At 43.9% G+C, this 17,551-nt stretch overlaps 1 protein-coding gene across 2 annotated transcripts in view; it reads right to left on the bottom strand.

The window, feature by feature from the left end:
* SH3KBP1 (SH3 domain containing kinase binding protein 1) overlaps window positions 1-17,174 on the bottom strand; it is a 585,247-nt gene extending 568,073 nt beyond the window's left edge. The window contains exon 1 of one of the 2 annotated variants that reach the window (XM_073565874.1): window positions 16,813-17,174. In XM_073565874.1, the coding sequence (XP_073421975.1) occupies window positions 16,813-16,816 (4 nt within the window). In that variant the 5' untranslated portion in view covers window positions 16,817-17,174. The remainder of the gene's footprint in view (window positions 1-16,812) is intronic. The other variant, XM_073565873.1, reaches the window with a different exon arrangement.
* Between the last annotated feature and the right edge of the window lie 377 nt (window positions 17,175-17,551).

The raw sequence follows: 17,551 nt of genomic DNA, 5'->3' as shown, positions 1-17,551 counted from the left end.
TAGATAGATAGATATGAGATAGAAAGATAGATAGATATGGGATAGAGATAGATAGATAGATAGATAGATAGATAGATAGATAGATAGATAGATAGATAGATATGAGATAGAAAGATAGATAGATATGGGATAGAGATAGATAGAAAGATAGATAGATAGATAGATAGATAGATAGATAGATAGATAGATAGATAGGAGATAGAAAGATATGAGATAGAAATATAGATAGATATGGGATAGAGATAGATAGATAGATAAATAGATATAGATAGATAGATAGATATGGGATAAATATGGGATAGATATGGGATAGATAGATAGATAGATAGATAGATAGGAGATAGATAGATATGAGATAGATAGATAGATATGAGATAGAAAGATAGATAGATAGATAGATAGATATGAGATAGGGATAGATATGAGATAGATAGATATGAGATAGATAGATAGATAGATAGATAGATAGATAGATAGATAGATTTTATGGTGACAGTTTATTTTAGCATACTCCTATGACCTGTATATACCAACCTGACCACAACTCTATTATGTCCTAAGGTCCACCTCGGTGTCAGGATCTTTAGATCAGCCACCTATACAATCATTGAACCAAACATAGTACAAAGGGAGAGCACAACATATTGGATTTAGTATAAGACTTTCTGAAACACATTTACTCCAATTCAGGGTGATTTCCTTAGCAGTGACGCATCTTCATATTAAAGATGACAATCATGATTACACAGAGGCCCCAGTGCCCACACTGCCAGCACACTGTACCATCACTACAACCACTGTGTGACAAGAACTGCAGGGGAAGTGTTAACCCTGCGCTGACTGCATCCTCTCACCCAATCTATTATTCACATGCCAGGTAACAGCAGTAAGAGATGCAATGGTGCGTGCACAATAGTGATGTGCCAAGTGGTATGCTGCTTTTATGGGAAGCGGGTGATAAGAAGCTATCAAAAAAAGAAATAGGATTATTATTAATGATGTTTTATATATATATATATATATATAATACAGGTATTAGTAATAGCTAACTCTGCATACCTACAGTTGTGGCCAAAAGTATTGACACCCCTGCAATTCTGTCAGATAATACTCAGTTTCTTCCTGAAAATGATTGCAAACACAAATTCTTTGGTATTATCTTCATTTAATTTGTCTTAAATGAAAAAACAAAAAAAGAATTGTCCTAAAGCCAAATTGGATATAATTCCACACCAAACATAAAAAAGAGGGTGGACAAAAGTATTGGCACTGTTCGAAAAATCATGTGATGCCTCTCTAATTTGTGTTATTAACAGCACCTGTAACTTACCTGTGGCACCTGACAGGTGTTGGCAATAACTAAATCACACTTGCAGCCAGTTGACATGGATTAAAGTTGACTCAACCTCTGTCCTGTGTCCTTGTGTGTACCACATTGAGCATGGAGAAAAGAAAGAAGACCAAAGAACTGTCTGAAGACTTGAGAAACCAAATTGTGAGGAAGCATGAGCAATCTCAAGGCTACAAGTCCATCTCCAAAGACCTGAATGTTCCTGTGTCTACCGTGCGCAGTGTCATCAAGAAGTTTAAAGCCCATGGCACTGTGGCTAACCTCCCTAGATGTGGACGGAAAAGAAAAATTGACAAGAGATTTCAATGCAAGATAGTGCGGATGTTGGATAAAGAACTTCGACTAACATCCAAACAAGTTCAAGCTGTCCTGCAGTCCGAGGGTACAACAGTGTCAACCCGTACTATCCGTCGGCGTCTGAATGAAAATGGACTGTATGGTAGGAGACCCAGGAAGACTCCTCTTCTTACCCCGAGACATAAAAAAGCCAGGCTGGAGTTTGCCAAAACTTACCTGAAAAAGCCTAAAATGTTTTAGAAGAATGTTCTCTGGTCAGATGAGACAAAAGTAGAGCTTTTTGGGCAAAGGTATCAACATAAGTGTTTACAGGAGAAAAAAAGAGGCATTCAAAGAAAAAAACACGGTCCCTACAGTCAAACATGGCGGAGGTTCCCTGATGTTTTGGGGTTGCTTTGCATGCCATTATGAAGTCTGAAGACTACCAACAAATTTTGCAGCATAATGTAGGGCCCAGTGTGAGAAAGCTGGGTCTCCCTCAGAGGTCATGGGTCTTCCAGCAGGACAATGACCCAAAACACACTTCAAAAAGCACTAGAAAATGGTTTGAGAGAAAGCACTGGAGACTTCTAAGGTGGCCAGCAATGAGTCCAGACCTGAATCCTATAGAACACCTGTGGAGAGATCGAAAAATGGCAGTTTGGAGAAGGCACCCTTCTAATATCAGGGACCTGGAGCAGTTTGCCAAAGAAGAATGGTCTAAAATTCCAGCAGAGCATTGTAAGAAACTCATTGATGGTTACTGGAAGCGGTTGGTCGCAGTTATTTTGGCTAAAGGTTGTGCAACCAAGTATTAGGCTGAGGGTGCCAATACTTTTGTCTGGCCCATTTTTGGAGTTTTGTGTGAAATGATCAATGTTTTGCTTTTTGCTTCATTCTCTTTTGTTTTTTAATTTAAGACAAATTAAATGAAGATGCCAAAGAATTTGTGATTGCAATCATTTTCAGGAAGAAACTGAGTATTATCTGACAAAATTGCAGGGGTGTCAATACTTTTGGCCACAACTGTATCTATTTCTAACATTCTATCTAAGGCTGGTTTCACATTTGCGTTTTATCGCGCAGCGCATTGTGCTCTATCGGTCGCATGCGCATTTGTCCACTATATTTAAAATGGCGTGCGCAGTGTCTAGCGATTGCACGCAGGCCTCAGCGTTTCAGTGCGCTGCGAATTTTCAATATCTGCGATCAGACGTGCCGGACGCTACATGTTGCATTTTTTTGTCCGCCCAACGTCGTTAAAAATGCTCATGCGCGCGTCACCGCACGCAATGCGCAAAAAAAAGTATTAGTCTATTTGTGCGCTGTATAGTGCGCATGTCAGTGCTTAGCGAGCGCGTGCGATTTCAGAGTAAACAATGTCTAGACACTGTCTAAATCCAGCCCCTCAACAAAAAACATTGTTTGGGAGCATGGGAGATAAAAGAAGGGCTTTGTAGTGCCACCTCATCACTCTCCAGACATACTGCAAGAAGAAAAGACACCCACCCAGCCAGAGATCATATTTTGGATCACAGGAGCTTAATGCGAGTATAATTTTTCTGTGAGCCTGTGCTTTCAAATATATAATGTGTAGTAATGTTTTATTTTTTTCTTTTGCTAGAATGTCTTCTGGATCCGAATACTCACCAGCAGCGGAAGAATTGGCAGACGCAAAGCGTGAGGTGAGTAGTTTGCTGTCTTGTGAAGTATACCTGCCTGTCCAAATCTTTAATTATGTATTTTCTTTTACAGACCTCAGCATCGGACCAGCCAAGTGAGGGTGAGCAGCCGGAGCAGCGTACACAAAGCACGGCGGGAAGGAGACGCACGGTAGGAAAGATTTTTACTAATTTTTTATTATTTTTTTTTTAAATTTTTGGACTCTGGTTTTTCTGTCCAGCTTTTCTCCCCTTTTTTTTTTCTTCTCCATCACCACTCTCCATAAATACAAAGATTCTAAATGTATTTCTTTTCTAGGTTCCACAACGGGATGAGGACGTCTATCTAGACAATGAGCAACTCATCAGCCTTGTCCAGGAGCGTGTCCCGTTGTGGGACAGCCGTAACCAGCAGTACAAGGACATTGTGGTGACCCCGCGGCTATGGAGGGCTGGGACAGCGCCTCTGCAACTGTCAAAAAGGCGTTCAGTAAGTATTTCTCTGTTGTGTGATGCTGCATTGATTCTTGACCCTGATGATACATGTGTGTTTACTGCAAGAGATCTGCTTGCAGTAAACACACATGTGTCCTCAGGTTCAATAGTGTACGCATTGTGTATTGAATGCTGTGTCTTTTTTATGGTTCACTCTTGATCCTGATGATACATGTGTGTTTACTGCAAGAGATCTGCTTGCAGTAAACACACGTGTGACCTCAGGTTCAATAGTGTATGCATTGTGTATTGAATGCTGTCTCTTTTTTATGGTTCACTCTTGATCCTGATGATACATGTGGGTTTACTGCAAGAGATCTGCTTGCAGTAAACACACGTGTCCTCAGGTTCAATAGTGTACGCATTGTGTATTGAATGCTGTCTCTTCTTTATGGTTCACTCTTGATCCTGATGATACATGTGGGTTTACTGCAAGAGATCTGCTTGCAGTAAACACACGTGACCTCAGGTTCAATAGTGTACGCATTGTGTATTGGATGCTGTCTTTTTTATGGTTCACTCTTGATCCTGATGATACATGTGTGTTTACTGCAAGAGATCTGCTTGCAGTAAACACACGTGTCCTCAGGTTCAATAGTGAATGCATTTTTATTTGAATTATTGGTGATTCAGCATTGATGACAACTCAGCTGTGTGTGGTAATACAGATACCATCATTGTGTTGTCCAACCTAATTTTGTTTTTCTTTTCCATTGTTTCAACAGTGAACAAAGTCCGCACACGTTGGCACTCTATGAAGGACCGTTTCAACACTGATGTTCGTGCTGAAGGACAGGTTCGCAGTGGCTCTTCTGCCAAGGACAAGAACCAAGTATTGGTATCATCGCGCCTTGGAATTCTTACGACCAGTACTTGCCACCAGAGCGTATTTTTTTTTTTTTTAATTTTTTTATTTGGCTTATTAACCCTAATTTATATTCCACAGCTGATCCATCTTGTTAATGCTGGATACTAAAGTTTACCTTTTTTTTCCACAGCCCCTGGAGCAGCACCCTGCAACCTGTCCCGGGAGCGGTTCTTCATCGATCGACCTCGGACCCGTCCCAGCCATCCGACAGCCAGGAAGCAAGTTGCAGGTCAGCAACTCATACAGCTGGTGGCCAGGAAGCTGGTCAATCAGGTGTTCTCCTGTCCCAGATCTCTGCCACTGGTTATGTGGGCACTACCGGCCAGCGGCAGAGGGCCTCGGACAGGCCTGTCTTGCCCGAGTTCATGTACTTGAGCGAGGCCTTTTATGCCAGTCTCAAGACGCTGTCCGAAAGAGTGGAAAGTGGATTTTCTCTAATGGAATGTGGTTTTAACTACATGGAACACCTCTTCCACTCTTCCACACAGCGCCTTGACCGGCTGGAGGCCGACCTCAATAGACCAGCGCACCATTTCTATAGTAAAATTGAACGGGGCATGGCGGATCACCTTAGTCCTGAGCAACAGCTGACTGTCTTACACGCCTGCAACACTTACTTGCAGGCTATGCAGCAGAATCAGTACGTGCAGAAGTCAGTGTTGTCATTCCCACCTGTGACTCGCTTCACCACAGTACCGACTTCTGCTGCATATCACTGCACAGCCACCTGCATTCCTAGCCTAGCTGGGCACCACTACACCACACCAATGTCGAGTGCTGCTGGACACTCCACCCCCGCCACCACCACGTCATGCGGTGCTTCAGTCTGGAGCACCAGTACTGCCACCGTTACCACATCTTCGCGCACCTCCAGCGCTAAATCTTGTTGGGCCACCACCTCTTCACCTGTTCGCACAGAAAGAACATCTCCAGATCGGAGCACCGCCACTTCTCCAATGCATGAGAACACCACCACAACTCTGCACCATACAATGAGCACCCCAACCACCACTCTTCAGAGGACCACCACCACCACTACTCTGCAGAGGATCACCGCCAACACTTCGCCTCCTCATGGCACCTCCAAAACTCAACATCAGAGTAGCACCGCCACCACTTCACCAGATCGGAGCACCGCCCACACTTCTCCCACCAGAAGCACCGGGCGTAATTCACCTTCCATGAGCACCGTCACCACCATTTCACCTACAAGGAGCACCGCCAGCGCCACCACCGAGCACCCTAGGGGAGACCCTCATTCTGTTTTTTATTCACATCGTCCACGGACCAGCAGCTCTAGGCGGTCAAGCCATGGAAGGCGGTCACACGGTGGTAGTCGGTCCAGGCAGGTGACTCCTGCCCCAAAGAAGGAAAAACAAAAGACTTTGTTACTCAATCCCCCCTCTCCTTCCAATGTTTCACAACCTTCCTCCTTTTCCATGCCTGACCTCCCTTCCCCCAGTAATTTAGTAGCACCTTCACCTAGAACCCCTTCCTCATTTCTCAGCCGTTCATCCTCTCTCCACACCCCCCAAAGTATCCAACACTTCTCCCAAACGTCCTTCAAAGTGAAAATAATTTTATTAAAAAAAAAAATAAACATTGAATATTTTGTGTTCAAATAATGTTTGGTTAATGTGTCTTTCGCTGCCTACACACACTGCGCCGTACACTTTTATTTTTTGTGTACACATAGCTCCAGAAATGACACTTTCGTGTGTCAATTTTGGAGATATGTATCTGCAAACAAGAAAAACGCAATATACGTTCATTTTTTACATGGCCTCAGTGTCTTTTTTCAGGTAACTTAATAGATGATGGTGTTGATTGCAAGGACTATCTATTGTTACCTTGATGAGTATCCTTATCAGTTAATCTACTATGGTGTTTTGTAACATCATTTTACTGTTTGGAATACAATCCAAGGTTATTATAGATAGACCTTGTAAATCAGGGTTCCCCAACTCCAGTCCTCAAGGCCCACCAACAGATCATGTTTTCAGGATTTCCTTAGTATTGCTCACGTGATAATTGCATCACCAGTGCAATACAAAGGGAATCCTGAAAACATGATCTGTTGGTGTACCTTGAGGACTGGAGTTGGGGAACCAAGTTTAAACAACCTCATACTCTATTTAATGTGTGTTTACAAAGTGAGGAGATGATGTTGAAAATACACGTCATATGGTCATGAACCTGGCGTTGTATCATACTTTGAAGAAAAAACCATACAGGTATAAACACAGGTGTTTTATTAACATACACAACACATAAAAATTAGGTTACACCGTTTGCTCTTGCCAGGCCACCCATCCAACATCAGAGGTGAAGTAGGTCGCAAATTGGTCCCTCATTTGCCCTACTTCAACAGATGACCGTAGAGGGTGCTAATTAAATTCTGGCAAGGGGTTAGGAGAGGAATCATCTAGTTCAAAACTAGGGTGCTCTCTATCCATCACAAAATTGTGTAGAACAACACAGGCCTTTACCACCTCATCCACAGTTTCTAGTTTAAGATTAATGGCTGTGGAGAGAATTCGCAATCTGGATACTAGTATACCAAAGGCACACTCTACAGTTCTTCTGGCCCTTGTCAACCTGTAATTAAAAATTCTTTTAGTGTGGTCCAAGTCCTGGCTGGAGTATGGTTTGAGCAGGTGTTGGCACATCTGGAATGCCTCATCCCCAACCATTACAAAGGGCTGTGGCGAACCTTCGGTGTTGGGAAGAGGCCGTGGCATGGGGAAATTGAACTGGTTGCCATACAACCTCCGGCCCATGTCTGAGTTCTTAAAAGCCTGGGAGTCATTCCCACGCCCAAATGCACCAATGTCCACTGCAACAAACTTAAAGTCTGCATCAGAAATGGCCATTAGTACTGTAGAGAAGTACTTTTTATAGTTGTAGTACTCAGAGCCTGTTCTCTTGGGTTTTATAATCCTGATGTGTTTCCCATCCACTGCACCCAAACAATTAGGGAAATTGCAGACTGTCCAGAATCTTTCTGCATTTTCAAGCCACTTTTCCACGGTGGGCAGGGGCATAAATTCTGGACAGAGAACGTCCCACAAAGCCCGGCAGGTGTCTGCAACTATTCCAGACAAGGTGGATATTCCAAGACGGAACTGGAAGTGCAGAGAAGAGAGGGTCTCTCCAGTAGCCAGGAATCTGGGACACAAAGAAACAACAAGAATTTATATTTGTGTATAGGGATTTTTAACACATTAAAAAAAAGGGCACGCCAATAAATAAATATGCATCCTTTTCTTTCAAAAAATGCCTCAAACCAATGCAGCATACTTTTAGTACATGGCAGATCAAGAATTCTGCCATAATATACTACTACATCAAAGAACCAATACTATCATGCAGTCAGTGGTTACGCACCGTAATGTGACCAGGAGCCGTTCCTCGGGAGGAATCGCATGACGGAGCTGTGTGTCCTGTCTACGGATGACATCTTGTACACGACCAAGTAAATACATGAAGCTTTGTTGGGACATCCGTGTGTAATCCGTAAATTTATCCGGGTTTGCCTGTAGCTCGCTGTAGAGGGTGTGGTACGCTCCACGGTTCTCCCGGAGTTCAAGAATAGGATGAATCCACAAATTCCGCCGCTGCTGTCTTCGCTGTCTCTCTCTCTTTGTTCATGGCAAGCAACTGCGTAAGCTTGAGCCATCCTAATGTCCAGATCCAAGTTGAAGTGAAAGCTTTTCCAGCGCAGATCCATGTCTTCATCAAAAACTGCTAGCAACTGGGAAGAATAGCTGTAAACTGGGTCTAGATAAGGAATTCCAATAACACACGCCCACTGCTGTCCAATTGGTGGAGTATGAGTCATAATTGGTCAATGATTTGCAAAATCCTGTGATTGTGACATTATGCGCACTAAACATGCAAACGCATGCAAAACGTTTACAAATGCATATAATCGCTGCGTTTTTTTTGGCTTACCGCGCACGATTATGTCCCAAAAAAACGCTGCGTTTACAAGCGTTTGTAAGCGTTTTTTGTATGCGTTTGATGTGCGCTCCAAACGCAGCGCAAAAAACCGCTAGTGTGAAACTAGCCTAACTGCCAGTGAACACATTCCACTACTGTACGGCAATGGAGCCTCACAATACTGGTACACGTGTATGAAGCTGGATCTGGTTAATATGATACATTTGGTGGGTTCATATAAGGCAGACATGGTTGGTGTATATATCGCATGCTGTGAATGGACAGTGCTGTGTGAAAGGTATTTATCTGCTGTTACAGTATGGTACATATGGTATAATACACTGTATATGGCGAGTGTATATACTTCTGCAAGCATATGTTTATAGAGTGACACACTGTACATGGCGTGCAAACACTCTAGAAGTGTACAGTCATATGTAAAAGTTTGGGCACCCCTATTAATGTTAACCTTTTTTCTTTATAACAATTTTGGTTTTTGCAACAGGTATTTCAGTTTCATATATCTAATAACTGATGGACTCAGTTATATTTCTGGATTCAAATGAGGTTTATTGTACTAACAGAAAATGTGCAATCTGTATTGTTGACTGATGCACAGTGACACCATCTGCAGCAAGATGATGCTGCAGGTCTTTGGAGGTGGTCTGTGGATTGTCCTTGACTGTTCTCAGCATTCTTCTTCTCTGCCTTTCTGATATTTTTCTTGGCCTGCCACTTCTGGGCTTAACAAGAACTGTACCTGTGTTCTTCCATTTCCTTACTATGTTCCTCACAGTGGAAACTGACAGGTTAAATCTCTGAGACAACTTTTTGTATCCTTCCACTGAAAAGCTATGTTGAATAATCTTTGTTTTCAGATCATTTGAGAGTTGTTTTGAGGAGCCCATGATGCCACTCTTCATAGGAGAATCAAATAGGAGAACTACTTGCAAGTGGCCACTTTAAATACCTTTTCTCATGATTTGATATACCTGGCTATGAAGTTCAAAGCTCAATGAGGTTACAAAACCAATTTAGTGCTTCAGGAAGTCAGTAAAAAGTAGTTAGGAGTGTTCAAATCAAGAAAATGATAAGGGTGCCCATACTTTTGCACCGGTCAAATTTTGTTTAAATGCAGATTGCACATTTTCTGTTAGTACAATAAACCTCATTTGAATCCAGAAATATAACTGAGTCCATCAGTTATTAGATATTTGAAACTGAAATAGCTGTTGCAAAAACCAAAATTGTTATAAAGAAAAAAGGTTAACATTAATAGGGGTGCCCAAACTTTTACATATGACTGTATATACCAAAAAGTATACAGCTAGAATGATATGTATACTATGTATATAATATATTACACAAAGTGTATATATCTGTGGCACACCTGGTGTATATATGTGGCACACCTGGTGTATATATGTGGCACACTTGATGTGTATATATATATATATATATGTATATATATATATATATGTATATACGTATATATGTGTATATATATATATATATATATATCTGTGGCACACCTGGTGTATATATGTGGCACACCTGGTGTGTGTATATATATATATATATATATATATATATATATATATATATATATCCAACAATGTAGACCAGCTCACTCCTGTGAACCACCTGGAACCTCAGCTGACCTGGTTAACTCCGTTGTGCCCGGATCTGGATGTAGGAGTCCATCCATACAAATGTGAACAACGACAAAGCAAAGTCCAGCAATAATGTGGGCAATCCAGGATGCTGTTAAAAAATTTTTTCTTTTTAACCCAGCCCAGATTCTGGACCGTGAAGAAGGCGGGTTCTACCGCTGAAACGCGTAGTCCTATCTGCACGACTTTCCTGCGTTATTGCTGTTTTGAACTGCTTGGACCATTGCATTTTAATGGATTTATGAATAAAAAGAAAAAAAATTTTTAACAGCATCCTGGATTGCTCACGTTATTGCTGGACTTTGCTTTGTCGTTGTTCACACATATATATATATATATATATATATATATATAGCTGTGGCACACCTGGTGTACATATGTGGCACACTTGGTGTGTATATATATATCTGTGGCACACCTGGTGTACATATGTGGCACACTTGGTGTATATATGTATGTGGCACACCTGGTATATTTGTGGCACACTTAGTGTATATATGTGGCACACCTGGTGTATCTGTGGCACATCTGCTGTATATGTGACTAAAGAGCTGTCGAAGGATATCAGAAACAAAATGGTAGCCCTGCACCAGGCTGGGAAGACTGAATCTGCAATAGGCAAGCAGCTTGGTGTGGTGAAATCAACTGTGGGAGCAATAATAAGAAAATGGAAGATATACAAGACCACTGATAATCTCCCTGGATCTGGGGCTCCATGCAAGATCTCACCCCATGGGGACAAAATGATCACAAGAACGGTGAGCAAAAATCCCAGGACCACACGGGGAGACCTAGTGAATGACCTGTATAGAGTTGGAACCACTGTAACAAAGGCTACCATCAGTAACACACTACGCCGCCAGGAACTCAGATCCTGCAGTGGCAGACGTGTCCCCTGCTTAAGCCAGTACATGTCCGGGCCCGTCTGAAGTTTGCTAGAGAGCATCTGGATTATCCAGAAGAGTATTAGGAGAATGCCATATGGTCTGATGAAACCAACGTAGAACTGTTTGGTAGAAACAAAATTAGTCGTGTTTGGAGGAGACAGAATGTTGAGTTGTATCCAAAGAACACCGTACCTACTGTGAAGCATGGGAGTGGCAAAATCATGCTTTGGGGCTGTTTCTCTGCAAAGGGACCAGGACGACTGATCAGTGTACATGAAAGAATAGATGGGGCCATGTATTGTGAGATTTTGAGTGGAAACCTCCTTCCATCAGCAAAGGCATTGAAGATGAAACGTGGATGGGTCTTTCAGCATGATAATGATCCCAAGCACACCGCCAGGGCAATGGAGTGTCTTCGCAAGAAGCATATGAAGGTCCTGGAGTGGCCTCGCCGTCTCCAGATCTCAACCCCATTGAAAACTTTTGGAGGGATTTGAAAATCCGTGTCGCCCAGCGACAGACCCAAAACATCATTGCTCTAATGGAGATCTGCATGGAGGAATGGGCCAACATACCATCAACATTGTGTGCCAACCTTGTGAAGACTTACAGAAAACGTTTGCCTCTGTTATTGCCAACAAAGGATATATAACAAAATATTGAGATGAACTTTTGCTAATGACCAAATACTTATTTTCCACCATAATTTGCAAAATAAATCTTGCCAAATCAGACAAGGTGATTTTCTGGATTTGTTTTCTCATTTTGACTCTCATAGTTGTGGTCTACCTATGATGTCAGTTACAGGCTTCTCTCATCTTCATAAGTGGGAGAACTTGCACAATTGGTCACTGACTAAATACTTTTTTCCCCACTGTATGTGGCACACCTGGTGTATATACAGTACAGACCAAAAGTTTGGACACACCTTCTCATTCAAAGAGTTTTCTTTATTTTCATGACTATGAAAATTGTAGATTCACTCTGAAGGCATCAAAACTATGAATTAACACATGTGGAATTATATAATTAACAAAAAAGTGTGAAACAACTGAAAATATGTCTTATATTCTAGGTTCTTCAAAGTAGCCACCTTTTGCTTTGATTACTGCTTTGCACACTCTTGGCATTCTCTTGATTAGCTTCAAGAGGTAGTCACCAGAAATGGTCTTCCAACAGTCTTGAAGGAGTTCCCAGAGATGCTTAGCACTTGTTGGCCCTTTTGCCTTCACTCTGCGGTCCAGCTCACCCCAAACCATCTCGATTGGGTTCAGGTCTGGTGACTGTGGAGGCCAGGTCATCTGGCGTAGCACCCCATCACTCTCCTACTTGGTCAAATAGCCCTTACACAGCCTAGAGGTGTGTCTGGAGTCATTGTGCTGTTGAAAAATAAATGATGGTCCAACTAAAGGCAAACTGGATGGAATAGCATGCCGCTGCAAGATGCTGTGGTAGCCATGCTGGTTCAGCATACTTTCAATTTTGAATAAATCCCCAACAGTGTCACCAGCAAAGCACCCCCACACCATCACACCTCCTCCTCCATGCTTCACGGTGGGAACCAGGCATGTAGAGTCCATCCGTTCACCTTTTCTGCGTCACACAAAGACACGGTAGTTGGAACCAAAGATCTCAAATTTGGACTCATCAGACCAAAGCACAGATTTCCACTGGTCTAATGTCCATTCCTTGTGTTTTCTAGCCCAAACAAGTCTCTTCTGCTTGTTGCCTGTCCTTAGCAGTGGTTTCATAGCAGCTATTTTACCATGAAGGCCTGCTGCACAAAGTCTCCTCTTAACTGTTGTTGTAGAGATGTGTCTGCTGCTAGAACTCTGTGTGGCATTGACCTGGTCTCTAATCTGAGCTGCTGTTAACCTGCGATTTCTGAGGCTGTGACTCGGATGAATTTATCCTCCGCAGCAGAGGTGACTCTTGGTCTTCCTTTCCTGGGGTGGTCCTCATGTGAGCCAGTTTCTTTGTAGCGCTTGATGTTTTTTGCCACTGCACTTGGGGACACTTTCAAAGTTTTCCCAATTTTTCGGACTGACTAACCTTCATTTCTTAAAGTAATGATGGCCACTCGTTTTCTTTACTTAGCTGCTTTTTTCTTGCCATAATACAAATTCTAACAGTCTATTCAGTAGGACTATCAGCTGTGTATCCACCAGACTTCTGCACAACACAACTGATGGTCCCAACCCCATTTAGAAGGCAAGAAATCCCACTTCTTAAACCTGACAGGGCACACCTGTGAAGTGAAAACCATTTCCGGTGACTACCTCTTGAAGCTCATCAAGAGAATGCCAATAGTGTGCAAAGCAGTAATCAAAGAAAAAGGTGGCTACTTTGAAGAACCTAGAATATAAGACACACAGTATTTTCAGTTGTTTCACACTTCTTTGTTAATTATATAATTCCACATGTGTATATTCATAGTTTTGATGCCTTCAGAGTGAATCTACAATTTTCATAGTCATGAAAATAAAGAAGATGCTTTGAATGAGAAGGTGTGTCCGAACTTTTGGTCTGTACTGTATATAATATGATTGTATGAAAAAAATGAGAAAAGATGGCACTCATCATTCTATCGTGGAAATTCTTTATTGGTTAAAAGGCATTGGCTCGGGAGAGATGTACAAAAGGTGGACGACGGCCGTTTCACGCACTTGCGCTTCAACGGGTCCTGAAGTGAAGAACCCGTTGAAGCGCAAGTGCGTGAAACGGCCGTCGTCCACCTTTTGTACATCTATCCCGAGCCAATGCCTTTTAACCAATAAAGAATTTCCACGATAGAACGGTGAGTGCCATCTTTTCTCATTTTTCTAATACAATCTGATTTCATGTTTTTCCGTGCCGAACCCTCTCTTTCACTTGGATATATATAATGTGGCACACCTGCTGTATATATGTGGCACACCTTCTGTATATATGTGGCATACCTGGTAAGTCTGTGGCACACTTGGTGTATATAATGTGGCACACCTGCTATATATATATATATATATATATGTGTGTGTATATATATATATATATATATATATATATGGCACACTTGGTGTATATACGTGGCCCACCTGGTATATCTGTGGCACACTTGGTGTATATAATGTGGCACACCTGGTGCATATATAAATGTGGTACACCTGCTGTGTATATATATATATATATATATATATAATGTCACAACACCAGGTGTGTTTCTGTGGCACACCTGGTGTATATCTGTGGCACACTTGGTGTATATCTGTGGCACACCTGGTGTATATCTGTGGCACACCTGGTGTATATCTGTGGCACACCGGGTGTATATCTGTGGCACACCATGTGCATATCTGTGGCACACCATGTGTATATCTGTGGCACACTTGGTGTATATATGTGGCACACTTGGTGTATATCTGTGGCACACTTGGTGTATATCTGTGGCACACCATGTGTATATCTGTGGCACACTTGGTGTATATATGTGGCACACTTGGTGTATATCTGTGGCACACTTGGTGTATATATGTGGCACACTTGGTGTATATCTGTGGCACACTTGGTGTATATCTGTGGCACACCATGTGTATATCTGTGGCACACCATGTGTATATCTGTGGCACACTTGGTGTATATCTGTGGCACACTTGGTGTATATCTGTGGCACACCTGGTGTATATCTGTGGCACACTTGGTTTATATCTGTGGCACACCTGGTGTATATCTGTGGCACACTGTGTGTATATTTGTGGCACACCGTGTGTATATCTGTGGCACACCGTGTGTATATCTGTGGCACACCGTGTGTATATCTGTGGCACACCGTGTGTATATCTGTGGCACACCGTGTGTATATCTGTGGCACACTTGGTGTATATCTGTGGCACACCTGGTGTATATCTGTGGCACACCGGGTGTAGATCTGTGGCACACCTGGTGTATATCTGTGGCACACCGGGTGTATATCTGTGGCACACCGGGTGTATATCTGTGGCACACCGGGTGTATATCTGTGGCACACCTGGTGTATATCTGTGGCACACCGTGTGTATATTTGTGGCACAACGTGTGTATATCTGTGGCACACCGTGTGTATATCTGTGGCACACCGTGTGTATATCTGTGGCACACCTGGTGTATATCTGTGGCACACCGTGTGTATATTTGTGGCACACCGTGTGTATATCTGTGGCACACCGTGTGTATATCTGTGGCACACCGTGTCTATATCTGTGGCACACCGTGTGTATATCTGTGGTACACCGGGTGTATATCTGTGGCACACCTGGTGTATATCTGTGGCACACCGTGTGTATATCTGTGGCACACCGTGTGTATATTTGTGGCACACTTGGTGTATATCTGTGGCACACCGTGTGTATATCTGTGGCACACCTGGTGTATATCTGTGGCACACCGGGTGTATATCTGTGGCACACCGGGTGTATATCTGTGGCACACCGGGTGTATATCTGTGGCACACCGTGTGTATATCCGTGGCACACCTGGTGTATATCTGTGGCACACCGTGTGTATATCTGTGGCACACCGTGTGTATATCTGTGGCACACCGTGTGTATATTTGTGGCACACCGTGTGTATATCTGTGGCACACCGTGTGTATATCTGTGGCACACCGTGTGTATATTTGTGGCACACCGGGTGTATATCTGTGGCACACTTGGTGTATATCTGCGGCACACCTGGTGTATATCTGTGGCACACCGTGTGTATATCTGTGGCACACCGGGTGTATATCTGTGGCACACCGTGTGTATATCTGTGGCACACCGGGTGTATATCTGTGGCACACCTGGTGTATATCTGTGGCACACCGTGTGTATATCTGTGCAACACCGTGTGTATATCTGTGCAACACCGTGTGTATATCTGTGGCACACTTGGTGTATATCTGTGGCACACCGGGTGTATATCTGTGGCACACCTGGTGTATATCTGTGGCACACCGGGTGTATATCTGTGGCACACCGTGTGTATATCTGTGGAACACCGTGTCTATATCCGTGGCACACCGTGTGTATATCTGTGGCACACCGGGTGTATATCTGTGGCACACCTGGTGTATATCTGTGGCACACCTGGTGTATATCTGTGGCACACCGTGTGTATATCTGTGGCACACCGTGTGTATATCTGTGGCACACCGTGTGTATATCTGTGGCACACCGTGTGTATATCTGTGGCACACCGTGTGTATATTTGTGGCACACCGGGTGTATATCTGTGGCACACTTGGTGTATATCTGCGGCACACCTGGTGTATATCTGTGGCACACCGTGTGTATATCTGTGGCACACCTGGTGTATATCTGTGGCACACCGGGTGTATATCTGTGGCACACCGGGTGTATATCTGTGGCACACCGGGTGTATATCTGTGGCACACCTGGTGTATATCTGTGGCACACTGTGTGTATATTTGTGGCACACCGTGTGTATATCTGTGCAACACCGTGTGTATATCTGTGGCACACTTGGTGTATATCTGTGGCACACCGGGTGTATATCTGTGGCACACCTGGTGTATATCTGTGGCACACCGTGTGTATATCTGTGGCACACCGTGTGTATGTGTGGCACACTTGGTGCACCGTCAGTACACTGCCTCCATGAGGTGACCGGCATGAGCCAGCTCCCCTCACATAATGCCACTCACCCATTTATGTGGACTCGGGTTCTCCTGGGAAGTTCCCTGCTGGCCGCCCAGAATGCGCGCGGTGCGGAGGGTTCACCAGTGCGGAGAATAGGGGGCCCCCTGCGGATGGTGCGCCAGCCTCATAGAGAGCAGCCGGGCTGCTGTGCCGGTGTGGTCCAGGGGGCACCTTGCTATTGTCTGCGGCGGCGGCTGTCAGCACCGGAGGACGAGCCGCTGTGTGGAGCCGTGTGGCAGTGATGAGCGCAGCATTTCCCCTTCCTTCCTCCCCGGCGCCTCCTCCTCCTCCTCCCGCTCCTGCAGTGTGTGCCGCCTCACTGATGCTCTCTCTCCGCCGCCAGTGTCACCCAGCGCCGGGTACCAAGCATCGCGAGAGCCGCCCGCTCCTCCTCCGCCTGCTGTGTGCGTGGTGGCTCCATCCGCACCGACCTGCACCTGCCGGTGACCGATAACCCTGGGATTGCTGTGTGTCAGTGACCCTAGGGACCTAACGGAGATAAGCCTGGCTGCCCTGCAGTCTGGAGGGTGGGTCAGTCTTTGGGTTACAGTGGGGGTCACCGTGTGGCAGGAGCAGATAGCGGCCACCCTGCAGATACATCTGCGCACTTGTCCCTTCTGGGGTTCCGTTTGGTTCATTTTAGAAACATAACGGATTTGATGCCTCCAATGGATCCATCTGTGATCACAAGGAGGGGCCATATTGATTGTTACAGGGTTCGCTGGGTTCAGTGTCCACCATTCT

This window comes from Dendrobates tinctorius, unplaced genomic scaffold (genome assembly GCF_039654945.1).
Source record: "Dendrobates tinctorius isolate UK_male_01 unplaced genomic scaffold, ASM3965494v1 ptg000016l, whole genome shotgun sequence".
NCBI classification, from domain to species: Eukaryota; Metazoa; Chordata; class Amphibia; order Anura; family Dendrobatidae; genus Dendrobates; species Dendrobates tinctorius.
This window is presented reverse-complemented; position numbering and strand designations above follow the sequence as displayed.